The 21,216-nt window shown below is 31.3% G+C and overlaps 1 protein-coding gene across 1 annotated transcript in view; it reads right to left on the bottom strand.

Moving 5' to 3' along the window:
- The window catches only part of LOC148629647 (uncharacterized), a 28,067-nt gene extending 6,851 nt beyond the window's left edge, over positions 1-21,216 (bottom strand). The window contains exons 1-7 of the mRNA XM_088554896.1: positions 21,034-21,216; positions 9,660-9,702; positions 7,668-7,847; positions 4,525-4,640; positions 3,394-3,538; positions 2,113-2,303; positions 1,630-1,677 (exon numbers count right to left, since the gene is read on the bottom strand). Coding sequence (XP_088411022.1) covers positions 1,630-1,677; positions 2,113-2,303; positions 3,394-3,538; positions 4,525-4,640; positions 7,668-7,847; positions 9,660-9,702; positions 21,034-21,114 — 804 coding nt within the window. The 5' untranslated portion in view covers positions 21,115-21,216. The remainder of the gene's footprint in view (positions 1-1,629; positions 1,678-2,112; positions 2,304-3,393; positions 3,539-4,524; positions 4,641-7,667; positions 7,848-9,659; positions 9,703-21,033) is intronic.

The raw sequence follows: 21,216 nt of genomic DNA, 5'->3' as shown, positions 1-21,216 counted from the left end.
TTGCCTCAGATGAAAGGAAAGTTGACAATTTTGAATGAAAAGTCATCACGTTTGTCGTAAAGTTTGGTCAATAGTTTTCCTTTACCATCGATTTCTAAGTGTAGGTCAAGATATGAGGCTGACTTCACAGTGTGTGTAGTATCCTTTATCTCAAGTTCTCTTAGGTAGATGCGATGTATCAAATCCCTGAAATTAGGATTGTTTAAAGATAATACGTCATCTATATAGCGGAAACTGAGATTGAAGGATCTAGCCAAACCATATTCTTTCTTTCTGATCAAATCAGCTATAAAGTCAGCCTCATAAGAGTGAAGAAATAGGTCAGCAAGCAAAGGAGCACAATTTGTTCCCATTGGAATGCCGACCGTTTGTTGAAAATCACGTCCAAAACACTGGACAAATATGTTGTCGATTAAAAACTCCAGCATTTTGTAAACATCTTCCTCTGTATATTTGGAAGATGATTTGGAATTATTTCTTACAAAGTATGAGGTATCTCTACCAAGAACTATATATCTGTATCTAGGTGTACCATCTTTTTTGGAAAAACAACGATGTATAATGTTTTTAAGTCGGGATTTTAACTGAGTATGGGGAATAGAAGTATACAGTGTTGAAAAATCATAGGTTTTAATGCTATTACATTCAGATAATAGTCTTGAACTGATTGTCTCCAAAAGATCTTTCGAATTTTTCAGGATCCACATTGAATTAATACCACTACGGGAGTAACAAGTGTTGTGGTAGGACTGCAGACCCTCTTTGACAGTTGTGAGTATAGAAGTTAAAAGTTTTGAAAGAGGTTTGGTGGTACATTTTGCAGATCCAGCTATGAAATGTTGTTTGTATGGATTCTTGTGAAGTTTAGGAATCCAGTACATAGACGGTAAATCACAATCATCGTCCTTGGTAGAGAGACCAAAAGAGGATAGCACAGTTTTATGGTTTTCCACAATCTCTTCTTTGGAGAAAGTGGTAGCAGTATAGGTCTTATCACTGCTATTATTTTCTACGTCTACCTCTGATAATAAACACTGGATATAAAACGTTTTGCAGACAAAAACAATGTTGTTTTGGGCTTTGTCTGCTGGGATGACAACATATTTGTCATGTATAGTAGACTATGTTTTTGCTACATTGGGGTCTTTGAAAACTGATGTAGCCTTGGCACTCATTGACCTACTTAAAACTTTCATTCGTTTCAAAATTAAAGACCTCACGGCCTTTAAAGTGCATTTTTAAATCTTACACCCACTCTCCACACCCCCCACCCCCCAAAAAAAGGTAAATAAAGAAAAACAGAGCCAAACACACAAATATATATATATAATATTAAATTAATTAAAGTGTTTACAAGAATTTAACATGTAAAATTAATCAATTAGAATAACTTTCTTTTGAGACTGCAGACAGTAACTTTATTCCTCAATGTATATCTTTATGTGTGCAAAATATTCCTATGAAACTTCTTCAAAATTCCTTGAGGGGTTCAGGATGAGTTGCACTCAGAAGAAATGAAGACAAATTGACAAACAGACCAGATTATCCCTATATATCCATTCTACACTTTGCATGGGCTATAATTTTACGAAAAGACTAGCCCTATGATAGTCTGATAGTGATACTCACTGTTACTTTGTATGTTCCAGGCTGCACATGATAAAACCAGTGCTCAAACTGAAATATAATTAATACATTGGAGTACATGTGAAATGTATAACAGTATATCAAAGGAATTCAAAATGTAATTTCCGTTATTGAGTTACAGTTATCTCCCTTAGCCTAAATCATATTCCATTATTAAGTCAATAGAGCAAAAGTAACTTTTTCAAAAAGGTTTTGCAATCTTGTAATTAAAAAAAAATAATGCAAATTTTTTCTTTGTTTTGTATGAATACAACCTGTACTTTGTTCATCAACATACTGCAAAGATTTAAATTCAGCAGTTGCTTATTTTCCAAGATTTTGTAAAATAACTATACTAGCAGGTATTATTTTCCAGTTTTTCACAGGATGATGTTAAATAGGTTGAAGATTGAGTACAGTGTTTGTTTTTTTTGTCCATAAATTCAAATACAGGGAAAAGAAGAACATCACAATAAAATGACTTACCCCTGATATAACAGTCTCTTCAACAGATACAGTTTTATCATATGTATCCACTTGTACCAATCTGAGAATGAATTTCGTGAAATTGTACCGATCAGGTGGTTCTGCAAACTGAATGTAAATCAACTTATCTACACTGCTGTAGTAATATCCTATAGTAGTTACCCAGTCAGCTGATTTAACAAGATCTAAATCTGTTCAAAAGAACAACAGTTGTTATTTCTAAAACATCCAACTACATATCCCAATCAGAACTATTATTCTGTTGTTAACAACACAATGACAGAATTTAGCAGCAAATTTACTTTAAACAAAAATTCCTGACAATGTGTGCATCCTAATATGGTAATCCAACAACCCATTAAGTTTTATAACAGTCCTGCAAGTCAATGAGGAGAAGTTGCAGACAACACATGAGACCAAATTATGCTGAAAAAAACCAACAGCTGTCATTTCTACAATTTTTGCTCAAACACTAATTCCCCAAAATATGCACATCCAAATATGGTAATCATAAACTCCATTGAGTTTCATTACAATGCTGCAAGTCTTTATGGAGTATTGCGGACAATGAATTAAGACCAAATTTTGCTGAAAAAAGGTGTCACTCCTACAATTATTGCCCAATTATTTATTCTTGACAATGTACACATCCCAATATGGTAATCTAAACACCCCATTAAGTTTCATAACAATCCTGCAAGTTATGAGGAATGGCAGACAACACATGAGACCAACTTTGGAAGTACAGACCAACAGACAGAGTAAAACCTATATACCCCCAAATTTCCTTTGCGGCGGTATAAATATACAAATTTATTACTCAGGGAACATTCAATAATTCACAACTATCTATATAATAAACACACCTTCTTACATTGTAACAAATACCTTCTTACATTGTAACAAATGAAATATCAGATTTCTCACTGCAATAGTTAAATGCCAGAATTCAAAGGAAAAGTGCTTGAAATATCATGATTTTAACTATTCAGATTGCAGAAATCAGTATATCAATTAATCATAATGTAAGACTTTCTCTAAATTTCTTAAAAGAAAAGAAATTACAATTAAATTTCAAATTTTTTTGTGTATTATCAAAAAGCAAATGTTTTTATGAAGTTACAATATAATTTATCTGCAACAAACAAGAAAGTCACAGATTATTGGTATTCACACAGTGTGTCAAGGAATGATAAATTCACTGAAAATAAGAGAATATCAATTATTTACTCCATATGTAAGTCATGTTAGAAAAATTGATTAAATGATCAGTGTACTTACTATAATTAGGATTAACTGTAACAGATTTTGTTATAGACTTTCCTGACAGTTCATGTTCAGGAGGAAGGGGTAAACTAAAGACTTCAAAATCATAAAATGTCACCTTGCTGACAACCACGGCCCAGATCTCAAACTTGATATTTTCCTGCAAAAATAGAGAAATACAATAATTGTGAAACAAGTTCAGCTAAAACATATCTTATTACATGTATTTTCACAAAATAATGGTAAGTTCTTTTTAAAATATAATGGACTAGAGTGACCTCAGTGCTATGCAAATTAGAAATTCAATTAAAGTTAAACGAAGTTCTGCTTTAAGGGTTTCATTACGCTCTTTTGCCTTCTAACCCTTTCAATAAAAAAAAAAAACATAAGAAATATCTGAAATTTAATATTTATGAAATGTTTAGGGACTTTGTTAAAAAATCAAATGAAATAAAAATGTTCAAAATTGGACCAAAAGTATATAAAATGCTTCCTGTGCAGCTTAATATAACAGAAGACTTGCCCTGAACAGTTGTTGCAAATATGGACACATTACTCAAGTTTGATACAATCTGAAATTTTCATTGAAATTCGATACAGGACAAGAACGGTGTTTCTTTTTTTAACTCTAATTCCTAAATGGTCCAGTAACGTCTCCCAAATCAATCCAAACCTTCCTTTGAAGTATGGCACAATGTGGTCAAAATTTTTTGATATCCATTCCATTTTACTCAAATTACTACACAGAAAATACTAGTTTGGCCTTGAATTCCTACTTTGATTCAAGTCTCAACCTCTTAAATTAATCCCAGCCTTCTTTTTCTGATATGACACCTTATTTCATAAATATCTAATAGTATACGCTTACAATCATTTGGAATTTAGGACATGTATTGTCTATGTAAAATGATGAGGAGGCCACCAACAACAGCATGATACTATTATAAGACCACAATTTTCACAGTCATATAAAATCCCAGATTTATTGATACAAACATACTTATGACTAAAAAAAAGATAATTAAATAACCAACACATAGTTTAGACACTAAAATACATGGTAGTTTAAATTGTCAAATATTTGGTGTCAATGACATTTCTCTGCAATTTTCTGTTTCAGCTTAATTAACAATTTAAAAATCTTACATTTTTAGAAGTTGCAGTCAAATCTGTTCCATTAAAGGAAAATATGTAGCATGTCAGGTCATCATCATTACCAGACCTCCTCAATAACTGGAAACCTTTCAGAAATTTAAAACTAGCTGAAAATACATAAGCAAAAGCACTAATCAAAGCCTGAAGTCTTCAAAGTTTCTGATATTCAAGCAATTATCAAAAGGAAAAAAAATATTCCACAGAAACATACGGTAACCAATTCAAAAGGCTAATTCTAACATTGATTGATTCATTAGTGAATTTGTAAATTGAACCCTTCACCTTACCTTACAAGGAGTATGATCTATGTACAGTTTTAAGCAAACCATTCTAATATCCATGGTATCCCAAAATAAATGACTAAAACCCTTGAAGCCTTATTCATACTTAAAGACAAATCACACTAACCACTCCTGACCTTAGGAATTTCGTGAAATTTTAATGAAATGGTCTCAGGTATAAAGGCATTGAAATAAGCTTCCAAAAAATATAGGTCACCATGCTTTTAACAAAGATATAGCAGTTCAAAAATTCGTAAAATCAAGAGTTTTTGTCATTTTCTGAATTAAATTCAGACTTCTCTGATCTTGCCAATATTTTTACGATTGACATATGCGATACACCAGTAGATTGGAAATTGTCTGTATTTCATTCATAAAACATTAAAAGCAAAATACAATGAGTTTTATCCGCCTAAAAAGAACCTGTTTATTGTTTCCCGCCAAAAGAAAAACTAACGTTTGAACCATATTCACAGTAATCTGAAATACTTCTCATATTAAGATTTTTTTCAAACTTGCGGTATGAAAAGGTATCCATTAGCTGATGTTAAAAACTCTTTAAAAAGTGGAGGTCACCCATTAAATAAGAAAGTTAATCACATTTGTGTACCATTTCTGCAGAACTGTGTTTGGTTATTGGACGTTTCCTACTCCAAATGTTATGTTGGATGACATTACGTCATAGTCAGCGATGGAACTTCTTTAGAAGAAATAGAATATTAAAATGGCAATACAAAACTTGACTGTGATGATATAAGCGAATGACAAAAAGAATTAGGACTGGAGAGATAAAATTGGGCAAAAGGTAATACAAACATAAAACTATTCTGGTTGCATGACCGTGTCTCTTCACGTGAACATGTTATAATTCATATTCATATTTTAAGTTACACGTACCACAATGTTTATTTATAATACTTCAATAGCGAATGACTTATCGGGATCTAAAATTCAACATTTACAAATGTACATGGAGTGTTTCAACAGTTTGTAGTGATATTTTTACTAAACAATAGGAAGAAAATATCGGACAACAGCTGCTGGTGAAGTATTTTTACAGGTAAGAGAGTGCATCTCCCATAAGTACTTATACAAGTTTGTGTCTTCTTGTGGCATACTTTGCGTCAAATTTGAAATAAAAATTCAGGATTGAAATTTTCAAGAAATAAAAAGGCAGGATCTATTATTGTCCTGATATTTTTCGTTTACATTAAAAATATTTCAGCACTCTATGCAGAAGAAATAAGTTTTCTATAAAAAAAAAAGGGGGAGGGGGCAGGACAGAAAATTTGATCCTAGAATCAAAGAATAAATTGGCAGGCCATCCTTGTCAGTAAACATACATCCTGATTGTAAGGCTATATTATTTTTTCAGTGTTTCTACTCTGATACTGCATAGATTTTTTTGCAAATTGACGACAATTAATCATTATTTCATACAAAAAAAATATCCTCAAATTTCAAGGCAGGAGCATTTGCCAGATCTGCCCCTCTGAATCCGCACCTGGATTAGATACTTCGCACGAAACTTTTTCTACATTTTTACCTCAGTAAATGCGATAAATACGGGACTATCTTTAATATTCCTCATTTAAACATCTTGTGGGGATTAGGAAAACTAGCTCACATTCTACAAGAAAAGAACATTGTTCCATATCTCCCATCCGATCCTTGCTAAAATCTTTGATAATCAAATTGGCATAACTCCCTCTAAAACTAACAGACAATGCTGATTATAGTTTTTTTTAATCTAAGTATTAGTAACATTTGGTATAAGTTTCCTCGGAATCCGTTGTGAAATTGTAGTCATGAGTTTGTGTAGGACAGACATACGGAAGGACACCTGGCATTTACGGAAGATTTTCCAAAGCGGCCCTTGAATCTCGACGTCATCTTACTTCTACGGTCAAATGAAGATAAATCGCAAGTTTCGCACAATCGGGAAGTCATAAATTGATGACAATATAATAGTCTACACCATACAATGTGCATAAACAATAGTAAGATTTGTCTTTAAAGAAACACATGGACCTCTGTTGTAATGTACTGCCATGTATATTGTAAACATATTATTTTTCGCGGTTGCTAATTTTTTCGCAGATTCCATCAGCTGAACATATTCCCAGGTATCAATTTTCCCGGTATCAAAAAATTATAAGCCTTATATACAGTAGTCTTAAAAATCAATTTGCTGTGTACTATTTTTCACGCTTTTCTGTCCACCCAGAAAATAGCAAAAAATTAGTACAACATGAAAATTAATACTTTTACAGTAGTCAATTAGATTCATTGTTTTCTTTAAGACCAATTAATACTATACAAGTCTTTCATCTTACATTCCTTGTGTTTATTAGAGTAAGAAAACATATGTGAAAGTATTATTGTTCGTGGTGTACCAATTTTCATGGATTTCGTGGGTTTGGTAAACCACGAACTTTGGTTCCGAACAAAAAGGAAATGTTCCATTCGTTTGAATGATAAAGTTATCAAATCAACGAATTCAAGACTCCATGAACTGATCATTTTCCCCTTATCCATGAAAATTGGTACCCACGAATAAAAGTACTTTCACAGTACATGCATCATAAATTCTCAATTATATCTTCATGAAAGTTAGTTATAATGAAAGTAAAGTTGTCCCGATGCAATCAGTTGTTATGGCAAATTAATACAAGAGTCAAATTCATTCAAATCGAAATCTATTCAAGCAAGAAGTCAAAACCGGTAATCCATCAGACAATGAAAAAGTGTCTTTTTACTTAATGAAATAATGAACTTATTTCACTTAGAAATGTTGATGAAATAAAATATAAATAAGAAATATTGTTCTTATCATACAAGTTATGTACTAACCATCAGGTGGAACTTTCAAAGTAATATTAACTCCTGGGTACAAAATGTACATGTTTTGACTATTCTTGTACAGCTTTTCAATTGGTGTGACATTAAATAAACTTGGTACAGCAGGATATAACCCATCTTCTCTGTAGTACAGAAATGGAAATTCATTTTTTAAGTTACTGCTTGTACACTCTGAAAGAAAACAAAAAAAAACATACATCATGCTGCCATATTTTAGCTACTAGTATGGTCTATAATATTTTCTCAATTCAAACTTTGACCAAAGAACATTGAATACTACACTGAATAAATCTTAAGTTTAAATTTAAAGATTAAACAGAATGCCATATAATGCTATGTGGAACGCAACTAGATGTCAAACCCTGAATTGATGGGGCCAACACAGACAAAATATTCAATCTAGATACAGCTCTGAATTTCAAAAAAAAAAACAATCATTTTTAAGTTACCATGCAATTATGGAAAATCCACCATCTTCACAAGTAAAGTACAAAAATTTGAAAATTCATAACAATTATAAAGGGAGATAACATCAATAAAGGGTACAACATCAATAGCCAGCACTCCACAGTATTGTAGAACTACCTAATTTTGGTTTTGTAATCTGATGCTTTGTAACATTTATCACTTCAAAAAATTGTCAAGCATCTGTAAATCTATATATCTAGAAATAGCTCAAGCCAAGGCCTTCAGGATGCAGTAAAAATTTTCTGGAAAAAAATTACCCACAGCATATAGGGTTACCATAGAAACCATGCAAAAATATGCGAAAATTTGCAAAAAGTTCATAAAATCAGGTTTAAAAATATCAAATTTCCCGCAAAATATCTGAAATTTTTATTTCAATCCCTGAAACTGTTCAAACTTTTCCCTTCAAAAACCCCTTCCTCATATGGGCATCGCCGGTTAGATTTTGAGCTATTTCACTTTGTAATCCACTTATTAAATTAAGCATGGTAAAAAATTGACTTACTTTCACTTTCACAATGAAGTCAAATTGTCATTGAAAAAAAGCCCCTTCAACATTGAAAATATATAAAACATTGCAAAATACTTTTAAAAGTCCCCTTTTTTCAGAAAATGTTTTATCAACAATAGATTCTTCATTTTTAATCACTATAGCAACCACCAGTTTCCATTTATGTCATTTTTCATCCTTAGCCAAAAGTGCGAAACCAAACTAAACTGAGGAGTGCTGGCAATAATGAACTATAGTAAAAAAACTGTGACCACCACTGAGAACTAAGTCCCATAACTCTACATCGTAAAATCTGAAATAAACAAAAATTGCAAGTAATCTTACACCAATATAAATAAACAAGTTCACCAAAGTTTCTTTGACATTGTTGCAAGGGTTTTTGAATATAGTTCGGAACATAAAATCACCCCATTTTTGTACAATTAAAGTGCAAAACTCAAAAATGAATAGCAGAAATCTATAAAAGTCAGAAGGGAGCTAACATCAATAGAAGGAAGCAATTCAACAAAGTTTCACAAAAATTGGTGGCAGCACTTTGGAGTTATTGGGCAAAGTGTGAATGACAGACTTACTAACACAGGTATACCATAATACGTCTTTCTAGATAGACAGGCATATAAAAATAATGCTAGATGTTTTACAAAATTTACTCACATACTTAAAATCAGTATATTATCTACAAGTGTTTAATAAAAGATCTGATTTTTTTTTCTTGTGGAAAGAAAGAGGATTTATTAAATGGCAAACAAGGGTAAAACTAAGCCTGTCAATACATGATCAGAGAAGTATGTGTAACTCATATACAGAATGTATATGGTAAAACACATGGATGGTGTGAAGATTTAGTGTAAAACTTTTTTGTGTATTGTCAAAATTTAGTAAGTTCACCCCTTTCCAAATTTCTAGATTTCATTCTGCATCAAATTTTTCAATGGAAATTAAAAGAAATTAAATTGAACAATTTTGTTAAAAAACTACAAACAATATGTATATACAGTATGCACCTGTTTCGTTTTTACTGTACCATACCATACAATCCAAACCAGCCTGTAACATAAAGAAGTTATATCAATTTATTGCTGTATTGTTATACAAAAAGTGTCTGCTTCTGATATCTTAATGCAGTAGTGATTCTGTAAAAGGGAGATTTCATGAAATTAGCTGCTAGGAGACCTGAATCACACATTTGGACCATGAATACAAAAAACTAGAAAAATCTAATTCTGATCATTTCTTGTCTCATTTTTTTTAAGTAAATATGTGAATAACAAAAACCTGAAAATTCTCAAGACAATGTCTGAAACTTGAAATGTAGAGGCAGCTATTACCATCCATGTGTCGAATTAGTAACATTTTAAAAAATCCATTAAATTTATATGGACAAGACATCATCAAATGTTAACTTGACTGCATCATCTTAAAATAGCATATAAAAGAATCAGGCAAACATGGATATAAGAAGCCTTAAAAAATCAGTCTTCATACTACAGTTTGACAAGTCTGTAATTTGAAGTAACCCTTGAGTCCATTTACCCATTCATCAGCCAAGCATTTAGCCTGCTGGTAAAACTAGAGAACCATGCAACCAAATCTTTTATACATTTTGTTTTGAAGACAATAGACCCTTTTGTGCTAACGTTGGAGTAGTCGATGAGCATTTGTAGAGCATGCTCAATATACACTTCCATGAGGAAAAGTCTTTTGTTCTACCCAAGCCCTACCTCGTGGAAGTGTATATTGAACATGCTCCCCAACTTAGCACAAAAGGGTCTACACTTTGACTATAAAAAAAAAATGATCAATTTACACTATGGAGTACCATATATTGCACTTATCATTCTGTTTTTTTTTTATTTATTTAAAATAAAATACTTAGGTACAATGTGTCTAAGATTACCAGATCAACTATATCATGTTATTTCTACTTACTGAGTGTGTGTCGCACAAATAAAAAGTTTTGTAAAGATTGTACCCAAATTTGATGAAAAGACGTCACCCTTGCTTTGCTGAACAAACAAAGCGATTTGAAAGGTTGAAATTTGAGTGGAGGTAGACTTTGTGGAAAATCTCAATTTGAGATATTTTGTGAACCAGCCCCAGAAACTCATTTTTTAATATTATTTATACAGTGGTACTATACATACAATCCGCAACTTCTTAAATCAGCTATGAAACAACTATGTTTATTTGCTCTATAACTGCTAATAGGATATAAATGCCACACTTGTCAGGCATGTAGGAAAAAATGTATGAAAAACAGGTTTTTCACATGCGTAATATGCATGTTTCTTGCCAAGCATGTTTCCTCTTGCCACACATGGGAAACATGTGTGGCACACATGCCTTTATGTGCAAGTGCTATGTATGTGCCAGAAAACACACATATCACTCATATGACACATGTGAAATGTAAATGCGTTATGCATGTGTTTGAAAATGCATGTTACACATGTGGCATTTTTACCAGTGTACTGGTGAAGGAGGGAGCACTAATGGGGGTTCATTGCTATTTTTGGTCATTTTAATCACCAAAATATATTTTTTTTAAATAATAAAATATTCAAACAAAAGGAGTGTTCCAACCCTAGCAATACCCCCCTGGATCAGAATTTTCATAATTCTTAGATAGCTGCAGCTTTATAATAAGTTTTGGATCTATACAGCTTACTGCTAGTTATCTCCTATACAAGGATGTACAGTAGTAATTAACCATTAATGTATGTATATACAGTACACATCCATGGTGTTATAATGTTATGTCATCAAAAGGTACTTTTTATTACTAGAAATGTATAGTAATACATAGTGCAGAATACAAAATAATTTGTCAACTTTTGAATTAATTTATTAAGGAAATAAGTTAAAAGTACACTAACATGATGTGGCTGTTTGAATGTTTTCTTTTTATTTGGATATTATTATTCATAGTAAGAACATAATCTTTAATGAAACCATACTTATAGTACGTAGAATGACATATACAGCTAACATTGCTTTTTAGAAATTGTTCAACACAAAGCAAAATATATATATCTATAAGGAAAATAAATGATTTGTGGCATTTGTTCATTACAAAGATGTCATAATGGTACCACAATTTTATGATATTAACAAAAACTGTCGAAAATTATAATTTTGTCGTCTTTTTTCTGACATATTCACATAACCTAAAATTATGTGCAGACCCAAGAAACATCATTATAATTTTACATATGATACACTATGTTATAATGAATGTATTCTCTAAATATGAAATTGTTGAAAAGTACAAAAATTACAGAAATCTAAATTTTGGTAAAATTCAAGCAATTATTTAATCTTTTTGATACAAGAATTTCTTCAGTTCTAATGTTTGATTCTTTGTTCAAGTCTCCAACTTCTAAACTTGATCATTAATTTTCAGTTGTATTTTTGGCCAATAAGAGCTTTTAACACCACTCTTCTTTTGAAATAAAAAGGCAGGACTGCTCATTAGAAAAAGATAACAAGGCAAGATATATTATAATCTAATATTTTTTAGTGTATATTAAAAAAAAAATCAAATGGTTGCTACTTTATCTGAATTTAAAACTATGACGCTGACTACCGTAAGTCATCAGTATTTTTGCACAGAATGATGCATGTTTAATAGAGGTAAAATTATTCATTGCTAAAAATGGAAGAAATTGTTTCTGGCCAGTTGGTGAAATTAAACATTGAGTTGTGCAGGAAATAAGTGATAAAAAATTTCTTACAGAAAACAACTAACCTATAATGTTTTTCACACAACTTTTAACCTACATGCAAACAAAGACAAGTGAATTTTTCTATTAAAAAAGACAACAAAAACAGTACAATATGTGTTTGTTTTATACTTCCTGATTCAAGACAGGGCTACATGTAATGACAAACATATTGATGTTACTTTTGATTTACCAGAGTAATATATCTCAGTATTACCAGGTGTACAATTATATTCTTAAGGGGATATGTATATTTTGGTCAAATATGCCGAGTTTTTATGATCTTTAAATAATACTTTGAAAGTATACCCTACAAAAATTAATAGAAGTCTAGTCCAGGCTACATGTATTTGTTACCTTTCTGCCAAAACAAAAATACAAGGGAGAGTTCTTTCATCGGGACAGAGTATTCCTCAAGAAAGTAAAAATCTTTTCATCTAAAGTGTTGTTGAAGATTTGAAGAGGTACAATAAGAACTGACATTTGGTAAGAGGAGCAGTAGAGAGCAGAGCATAGGATCAAACAAAAGTTATCACGAATGAAAGCAAAAATCATTTTGCCAGTTGCATTGTGGTTTTTTTAGTAGACTCAGGGTTGCTCATTCTGTTACTTTGGTTATTTTTGTTATTTCATGTTCTTACTTATGTGTGTCTATCTTCCTTGTCCAGTATTTATCCTTGAATTACTTTCTTTTTGACTACTATTTGAATCCTCATTCTGTTGATTTCCTACTAAAACTATCATTTAAATTTGGGACTTCATAGTTGTATGCCTAATAAAACATTAAAATATATATAAAATTACATTATACATAATTTTTTTGTAAAAAGTTCACAAAGTCAACTAGCCCTTTGACTTGGGCATTTTCTGGACAGAGGCTTAAGGCAGGCTATGGTCACTGGGTGTGTGAATAATGAATAAATTTATGGTGACAGATTTCACACAGACATAAAGGGTTATTTTAGGAACCTGTAGCAAGCCTACAGGTATCAACTACACATAATAAAATTGATGCCACAGTACTTTATACTATGTCCCAAACAAAGAACATTGATTACAACACGTCAAAATTTTCACAGATAAAACTTTAATAGATAAAACAAATTAAGAGTAAACATGGGACAGAAATTTTGACGGAAGATCGATAAGAATTTAATGGCACATAAATTATTTGCCCTCCTGGATATTGAAATAGTATTGATAAGTAGCAGTCTCCCTAAAAGTCAGGCGATGGTCAAATTAAAACCTGCAGTTTTCTCTGTAGACATCAGTGTTTTCCATAACAGTCAGGCAGTGGTCAAGTTCACAGTTCTCTCTGTTCTTATTATTGTTTTGGCAGCAATACACTGATAGAAGAATTTCATGAACACTTACAACACTGTTATCAATACATTCTAATCACCTAACTTCTAATAGTACTCTGGGTCATTATTATATACATGTATCTCTAATGCTGTCTATAAAAAGAAGGCATAAAATAAAAAGTTTGTTCCGATTCTCTTATTTTCAATACATGTTTTAAATTTACTTCAAATTTCTACACTAGTATTTTGATTTTAATTATTGCTGCAGACTTATATACATTGAAAATGATTGACAAACATTTAAAACCTAGCAAGTCTGCAAATATACATGCATTCCATTTTAAATATATGGTAATGCAACCAAATACATGTAATTATGGCTGAACATTGTAAAATCAATATCTTCTCAAATGATTTCAACAATCCAAAATGTAAATATTAAATGGATTGAAAATGCAATACATGACTGAACAAAGTTAAAAAACACTTTCCCATGCACTGCACAACTTGTACTACAAGAGAAAATTATCTTCATCAAGAAAGGAAACACTGCCAACTTGACTGCAATGGGGGGGGGGGGATTCAATATGTCAAATAAATTATTTGGTGTGAAACAAAAATGAACAAAAAAAATAAACTACCTGCTCTGCTTACCATGATAATTTTAAGGACTTTGTTTTCTAAATCAACTAAAATACAACTGATTTAAGAAATCTGTTTTGGCTCTCATTATTTTAATTCTTGCTCAATTCATGCAAAAAAAAATCTAAAAGAAACTGATTACAAAAAAATCCAGTGTTCATTATAGACAGATTGAGTCAAATGAACAATACAACATACCAATGAAATTACACAAAATTTGTTTATGCCTTTTATGTTAGGAGTCTTAAAATGTAAACTTCACCACATTAAGTAAGTATATATAATGCATTAGAATGCTATAAGAAAGTTTAATAATACATTTTACCCATGTTGGGCTAACTCTATCTTAAAAAATACAACTTTTTTTCCTTCACAAATTATTTTAGAACTCACAAAAAAAGTTTTCACTGGGAACCAGTACCCTCAAAATTTCTAAAAAGTCAAAGGATAGATGTAAAAGGATGTGTAACCAATGACAGTTTGAAATCCACACCAACTGTAAAACCAATTACCAGTATGTGGAAGTTCCATATAACTCTAAATCAGGGTTACACACAACATAAGTGTGCTAAGTTTAGTCAGATGCCTGGTAAACATACCAGAAGCTAATGAGGGACCGATGCCAGTTAATATACCAGAAACTAATGAGGGACTGATTTTTTTTACTCGCTATTATGGTAAACCAATCATGCTGAAGCTTCACACTAGAATTCAAATTTTGTTCTTGAAAAAAAAGTGTTAAATGAAAAGGTTCCACAACAAGTTATATTCAGTCAGATTAGCAATCCTTCACAATTTTGGAAATGACATTACACTGAAAATTTAGATTATTACAGAAAATTCTGAATATTTTGTACTGCTAGTACATGAGTAATGGCAAGTAAATAAATATGATTTTGTTTTAAATTTTCAATATTATCTTTCCGTCAGATCCATCTTCTATAGAAGATAAGAAATTTATATAATAATGAAACGACGACAACCTCTGTATGTTAGCATATAGATGAAACTAAGTGATATTGAACCAGGTCAAACTGAACGGGAAAAAGTTACAGACTGGAGTACAGACTAGTTGCCATCTCTAAACCATTTCTGAAATTCTTAAGTCTGTTTTTTATCATAAAGAAAAATTAAACTAGAAATACATGTACTGCAAACAAGCTCACAAAGAGAATTCCTCCATTTCAAAGAAAATAAAAAGGTAAAACATTTACATGTATTGGATTATCTCCCTTTGGAGTCATTCCACAGTTATTATATTCCTACATGCACATCTGCATATGATGCTCAACCTTGCTATAAAATTTCATTAAAATCCCTTGAGCAGTCTAGGTTTTCCACTTAAAAGGTTTTAACATAATAAACACTAAAATTGGATTATCTCCCTTTTAATCCTTTGAGAGTAATCATGTTTCTTTTTGCAAATTAAGTTATGAAACCCAACTTTCCTTTAAAATAGACCCTTTGTGCTAACTATGGGATAGTCGATGAGCACAAGTAGAACATGCTCAATATACACTTCCCATAGGGGAAATTCTTTTGTTCTACCTAAGCCCTACCTTGCAGAAGTGTATATTGAGCATGCTCATTAACTTACCACAAAAGGGTCTATTTCATAAACAAATCCCTTGAACAATTTAGGAAGAGTTGCACTCACAATGATTTAACATGTAAAATCCTTAATTTGGAGTATCTCCTTTTGAAGTCCTCCGACAGTGATTAAAATTCCTTCATGCAGGTCTACAGGTCTACATATATGTTACTAACCTTCCTCTGAAATTTCATCAAAATCCCTTGAGTGGTTCTGGAGGAGTTGTGGTTACAAGAAATGTGGACATACAGACAGACAGACAGACAGGACGATTCCTATAAACCGCCTCCAAACTGTTTGTGGGGGTATAATAATAAAAAGACAAGATATGAGAAAATTCTTAAATTCTATGCAATTCATAGTTGATGATACATTGTAACAGTATACTGTTGATTTACATGTATGACCATTAATACCAAGCAGGCAAACTTGTGAGTAGATGTCCTCTGATCGTGGGTGTTAGCCAACCTGTATGTGGTTAAGTATTATTTGGTGTTCTTGCCTATTTGTTGAAAAAAACAATCTGAAATTTCTACCAGCTTGTATGAAATTTCTTATGACAGTACCTTTGACTGGGCATAAATAAAAGATGAAGTTTCTTCAACTTGAATCACATGCACATAATGTAATTATTAACCATTGTGAAATGTTCTTTTATCAAGTTACTTGGCTAAATTTCTATGCCATAAATCATGTACCCAATAAAAGACATCATTATAGAAAATAAAATCATTTTGACATCAGAGTTAGAACATACATGTGTGTACATTATGACAATGAAACTTTACAGCATTTTCTCCATTTTTTGGAAAAATGAACCAGATTATCAGACTTAAAGAATACTAAGTAAAATACAACAAAACTACAGAAATTCTAAATTCCAGGATCCTGTTATGTGTAAAATTACTGAATAATAAAGTCCAGGAAGTTGAAGTAACCATTTTTGACCCATGTTTTTTTCTAATAACTTAACCACGTACTACATGTACCTGTAGGATACACTTCAAACCATTATGTTTATTAGTCAGCAGCTTAGTTCCTTGAAAAATGTCAATATTTTCTAGCAATAACCCCTGACAAAGATTGATTCAAGAAGAAAGCATGATCTTTTTTTTCAAATTGACAGACCAGCAAAGTTTATTGCATTACTGTGGTTTACAAGTCAAACTTTAATTACATGTACATGTATGTGTAATTGCTAGGGTAAACCAGTATGAAAGGGATTTAAAATTCAAAATTTTAGGATTGTAATTAACACTATAATTCATACCTACTCTGACATAAAATATAAACCAGGCATATACCAGTAATTTGTAATGTATTCATTTGATCTGCAGAAAGGATGCAATCCCGAACTAAACAATACTGATGTTTTTTTTTGTTTTTTTTGACTGAGGGACAACTGTCATGTCAGAAATTAATACATGTATCAAATATTGGAGAAGCAATAGTGAAGAAAATGTGTTGTTTCAATTGTCATGCAGTTGTGATATTGTTAAAACAGTATCAATCAAATTAAAGTATGAGGCAACCATTTTAACACAGTGCTCAATTACTGGCAATGTGCCTCTTCCATATTCGGACAGACTGACGGATAGATAAAATGATGATTAAAATTTTGGAATCATGGAGAGGAATTAAAATTAAATGAAATGTCCTCATTCTTTCCAGTCTATATAAAAAAGCACACAAACTAAATCGATTTTTTTTTTTATTTTGAAATATTTTAATCATTGAAATGACTAAAACATTTATATTTAGTCATGGCAGTTATTGAGAATTCAATTTGTTTCATGGTTTTTGTCAATTATAAATTACTCAGACAAACTCAAAATGTCTGTATGTAAAATATATTTATTTGGCATGCCAAAACAGGTTCAATATATTGAATCTGAGCAAACTTCCTGATTGGGAAAAACTTAATGACCCAATTCTCAACACTTCACATATCAAATCAAATCTAACAACTTTACATTTAAAAGGCCTCTTTCATATAAAGAATTTTGAATGCTTTGGAAAACCTGACTAACCAGTCAGTGATTTAACAGTATTTTTAAAATTTTACAAAAAATAACAAAAGATGATTTTAAATTTTAAATTAATCCTTCCTGATAATATGTCCAACAGGAAATGTATTGTAATTTGTATTACCAGACTGGCAGTACACATGAGAACATACAAATAATAATATTTTTTGCAATTTGACAAGTTGTTTATCATTCAAAATATTAGTGTCTGTCTGTAACTTTAAAGGAAGCAACTTTTTATTGGTACTTTTTACTATAATTTTGCAATACCCTAACAGGAACTCATTGGAGTAAATATTGAATTGTAATAATTCACAAAATAAAAGTACATTTTTATTGTATGAATAGTGCTACACTAATGATTTGTTTGGATAATTGATCGATGAGTACCCAGGGAAATATTTATTAAAATTATGGATATATGAGAATATTATCTAATAATTAACATCAATGGAAATTCATTGGGAAATACAAGTTATACATGTACATGTACTTCAAAGTGAAGTTGAATAGTTCACAAGTCTGACTTACTTATTTTTATTAAGTCAATATGAATAAATTCTTTTTGCAGTTGCCCAACAACATTTACATGTAGACTAAACAAAAACAAAAGACTTGGTCATTCTGCTAAATAAACCGAAAATATTTTGTAAGTTACTTGAGGGATTTGGAACAAAAAAGAAAACTTGTATTAGAAATCATTCTCAAGTCATTTGACTGATCCATCTGTACCAACAGACTGACAGTTTTAAGAAAGTTTTACAAGATGTTGATGTCCATTATGAATTGTAAATAAATGTTTATGATACTGCTACTTGTACATGTATGTAAAACATATATCAAATGATAGTAATTCATAAAAGTGGATAATATTGTATAATCATTTATTTTCGTGGGGATAAAATTTTGTGGTTTAGCCTTTGAATCTAAATTCATTGGGACAAATTTTCGTGGATTCTCGATAAACTCTTTTTATTGGAATGCACTTCTGATTCCAGCTCTCTCTGGTCAGCCAAAATTCTTCCATATAAACTGCACAGTTCCTACTTTCTCTTAGCACAGCAGATAGGAGATACTTTTGAATAAAGTATTGTTTTTTTAATAGCCATTTATTAATTAAAATAATACGATGTTGGTTCCGTTCATCTCAAATATTTACATTTCTTTCTGTTTCCTATCATGTGGAAATCAAGGGTTTCACTGAAACAATGACATTGGCACCAACACCATCACAGTTAATGAAAAAGATGTTTTGAATATGCTAATCTCATTAATTAACATTTTTACATCTGTAAACAGTTAATCAAGTGGATTAAAGGATTACTAAACATTGTTTTCACCTTTGCAAATGATCTTTAAATGGACAGCTTGGTGCTCCCATTATTGTGTTGTACACACTCTACCATACACATTATAGGTGAAATACATTACAGGATCATGTTTTGAGGGAATAATTAGGATAACTGATTTTTAATATATTTATTTGTTTAAAAATAAGTGCATCTGAATGCACAATATTTTATTCAGAATTGAAATATGTATTTGAAGATAAATTTTGGTGGGGACTTATTTTCGAGGATTTTTTCTACCCATGCAATAAACGAAATTAAATGCCCAATGAAAATTTGTGCTTTTTACAGAATGTGCAAATGATCAAGTACAAAAATGTAAAACAGAAGGGCTGAAGAGGTAAGGCAAATTATATACATGTACAAAAACCTGTTGACATTAAAACAGAAATGAATTTTCCTCTTATTTTCCTTCCTTCATATACATGTATATACTCAAAGTTTACTTAAACCTTTATCTTTGTTTCATATATTTCTTACATGCACATACTATAATATCGAATTATGTACATTATGAAATCATGCTCCAACTATAGTCGGCGTCACATAAATAACATACTGTTAAAATTTGAATAAAAATATTTTCTACGACTTTATTGACACCTACCGTCGTTTAAATTGTCTTAAATGACTTGCTCATTCGTTTAGCCAAACGGCTTCTCCCTAAACATTGAATCGTTAAATTCCGGTCAGATTTTAATTCTAGGTGGCAATATTTACATTGTAAAAAGTCGGCCATGTTTACAGTGATCGGGTTGCTAGGAGATGTTGTTTACGTTTAAATGGTTTGTCCAAAAACCGAAGAACCCAGAATGCAATTCGGCGTTATTTCGGATATCTCGGATTTATTTTACGTGAACAACGTATAATACCGAGAAGTTGATCAAGCAGACGATTGTCACCGGAGTTCGACAGGAACTTACGCACTTCCGTTTGTAAACAAATCGTCCCGTAAAAACCAACATGGCGTATATTAGTATGGGATTTTCCCGTAAGGATTTGTTACGCATGATTTAAGCTAATAAGCGACTTGTTTTTGAGAAGCTGTTTGGCTAAACGAATGAGCAAGTCATTTAAGACAATTTAAACGATGGTTGGTGTCAATAAAGTCGTAGAAAATATTTTTATTCAAATTTTAACAGTATGTTATTTATGTGACGCCGAGTATACAAGTTGTCAATTGTACCTGGAGAGGACTTCATAAGTGGGATTTCATTTGTGTCCAAACCTACTGCTTTATTTGCTATAAAATATGTTTAAACTGAACTAGAAATATATATAATCATTACTAAGTGCTCAGTGTATTTAAGCCTTGATCCTTTGGCAAGGGTTTTTGGATTTTCAATGTACAAGTAGCCACAGGTAATGAGTTTCACACATTTTTGTATGTGAAAGTACCATTATATGTATGGTTAGGCCAAACTTAATCTGAAACTCCATTTAAGTACTCTAAATATGAATGAATTCTGGTATAAGTTGGCTATTCATAGCTAGGTCTTTATCTTGTTCAGGAAAATACTAAACTATATTATAAAACACTTTATTTATAAAATTTTATAACAATAGAACTTCTGCACCTTAGAATTGAATTTTCTTTGTTAAGAAGTTTGAATAACATATTTAATTATTAAAGAACATGTAGATTGTTAAAAGTCTACGTATCGTGTCAGAAGTAGAAGCCTTCGATGATTGGTGACTGCCACGTTACTGATAGTGAAAGTTGTAGATCTATTTCAAACTCACCTCAGAATGACATTTCTTTGTACTGAAATCTGATTGACATACTATTCCAAAGGAAAATAAAATGAAGAGCTGAAGTTTCATCTTAAAAGGAAAACGTCTGACAACATAATTTCTACGACTGACATGTGCTAGTCGTCTGTCATGTTTATTTTCTGAACCGTTTCCGACTGATATACGTTCGGA

This window comes from Perna viridis, chromosome 1 (assembly GCF_037379345.1).
Source record: "Perna viridis isolate PV_CMFRI_1.1 ecotype Kerala chromosome 1, ASM3737934v1, whole genome shotgun sequence".
Lineage (NCBI taxonomy): Eukaryota > Metazoa > Mollusca > Bivalvia > Mytilida > Mytilidae > Perna > Perna viridis.
This window is presented reverse-complemented; position numbering and strand designations above follow the sequence as displayed.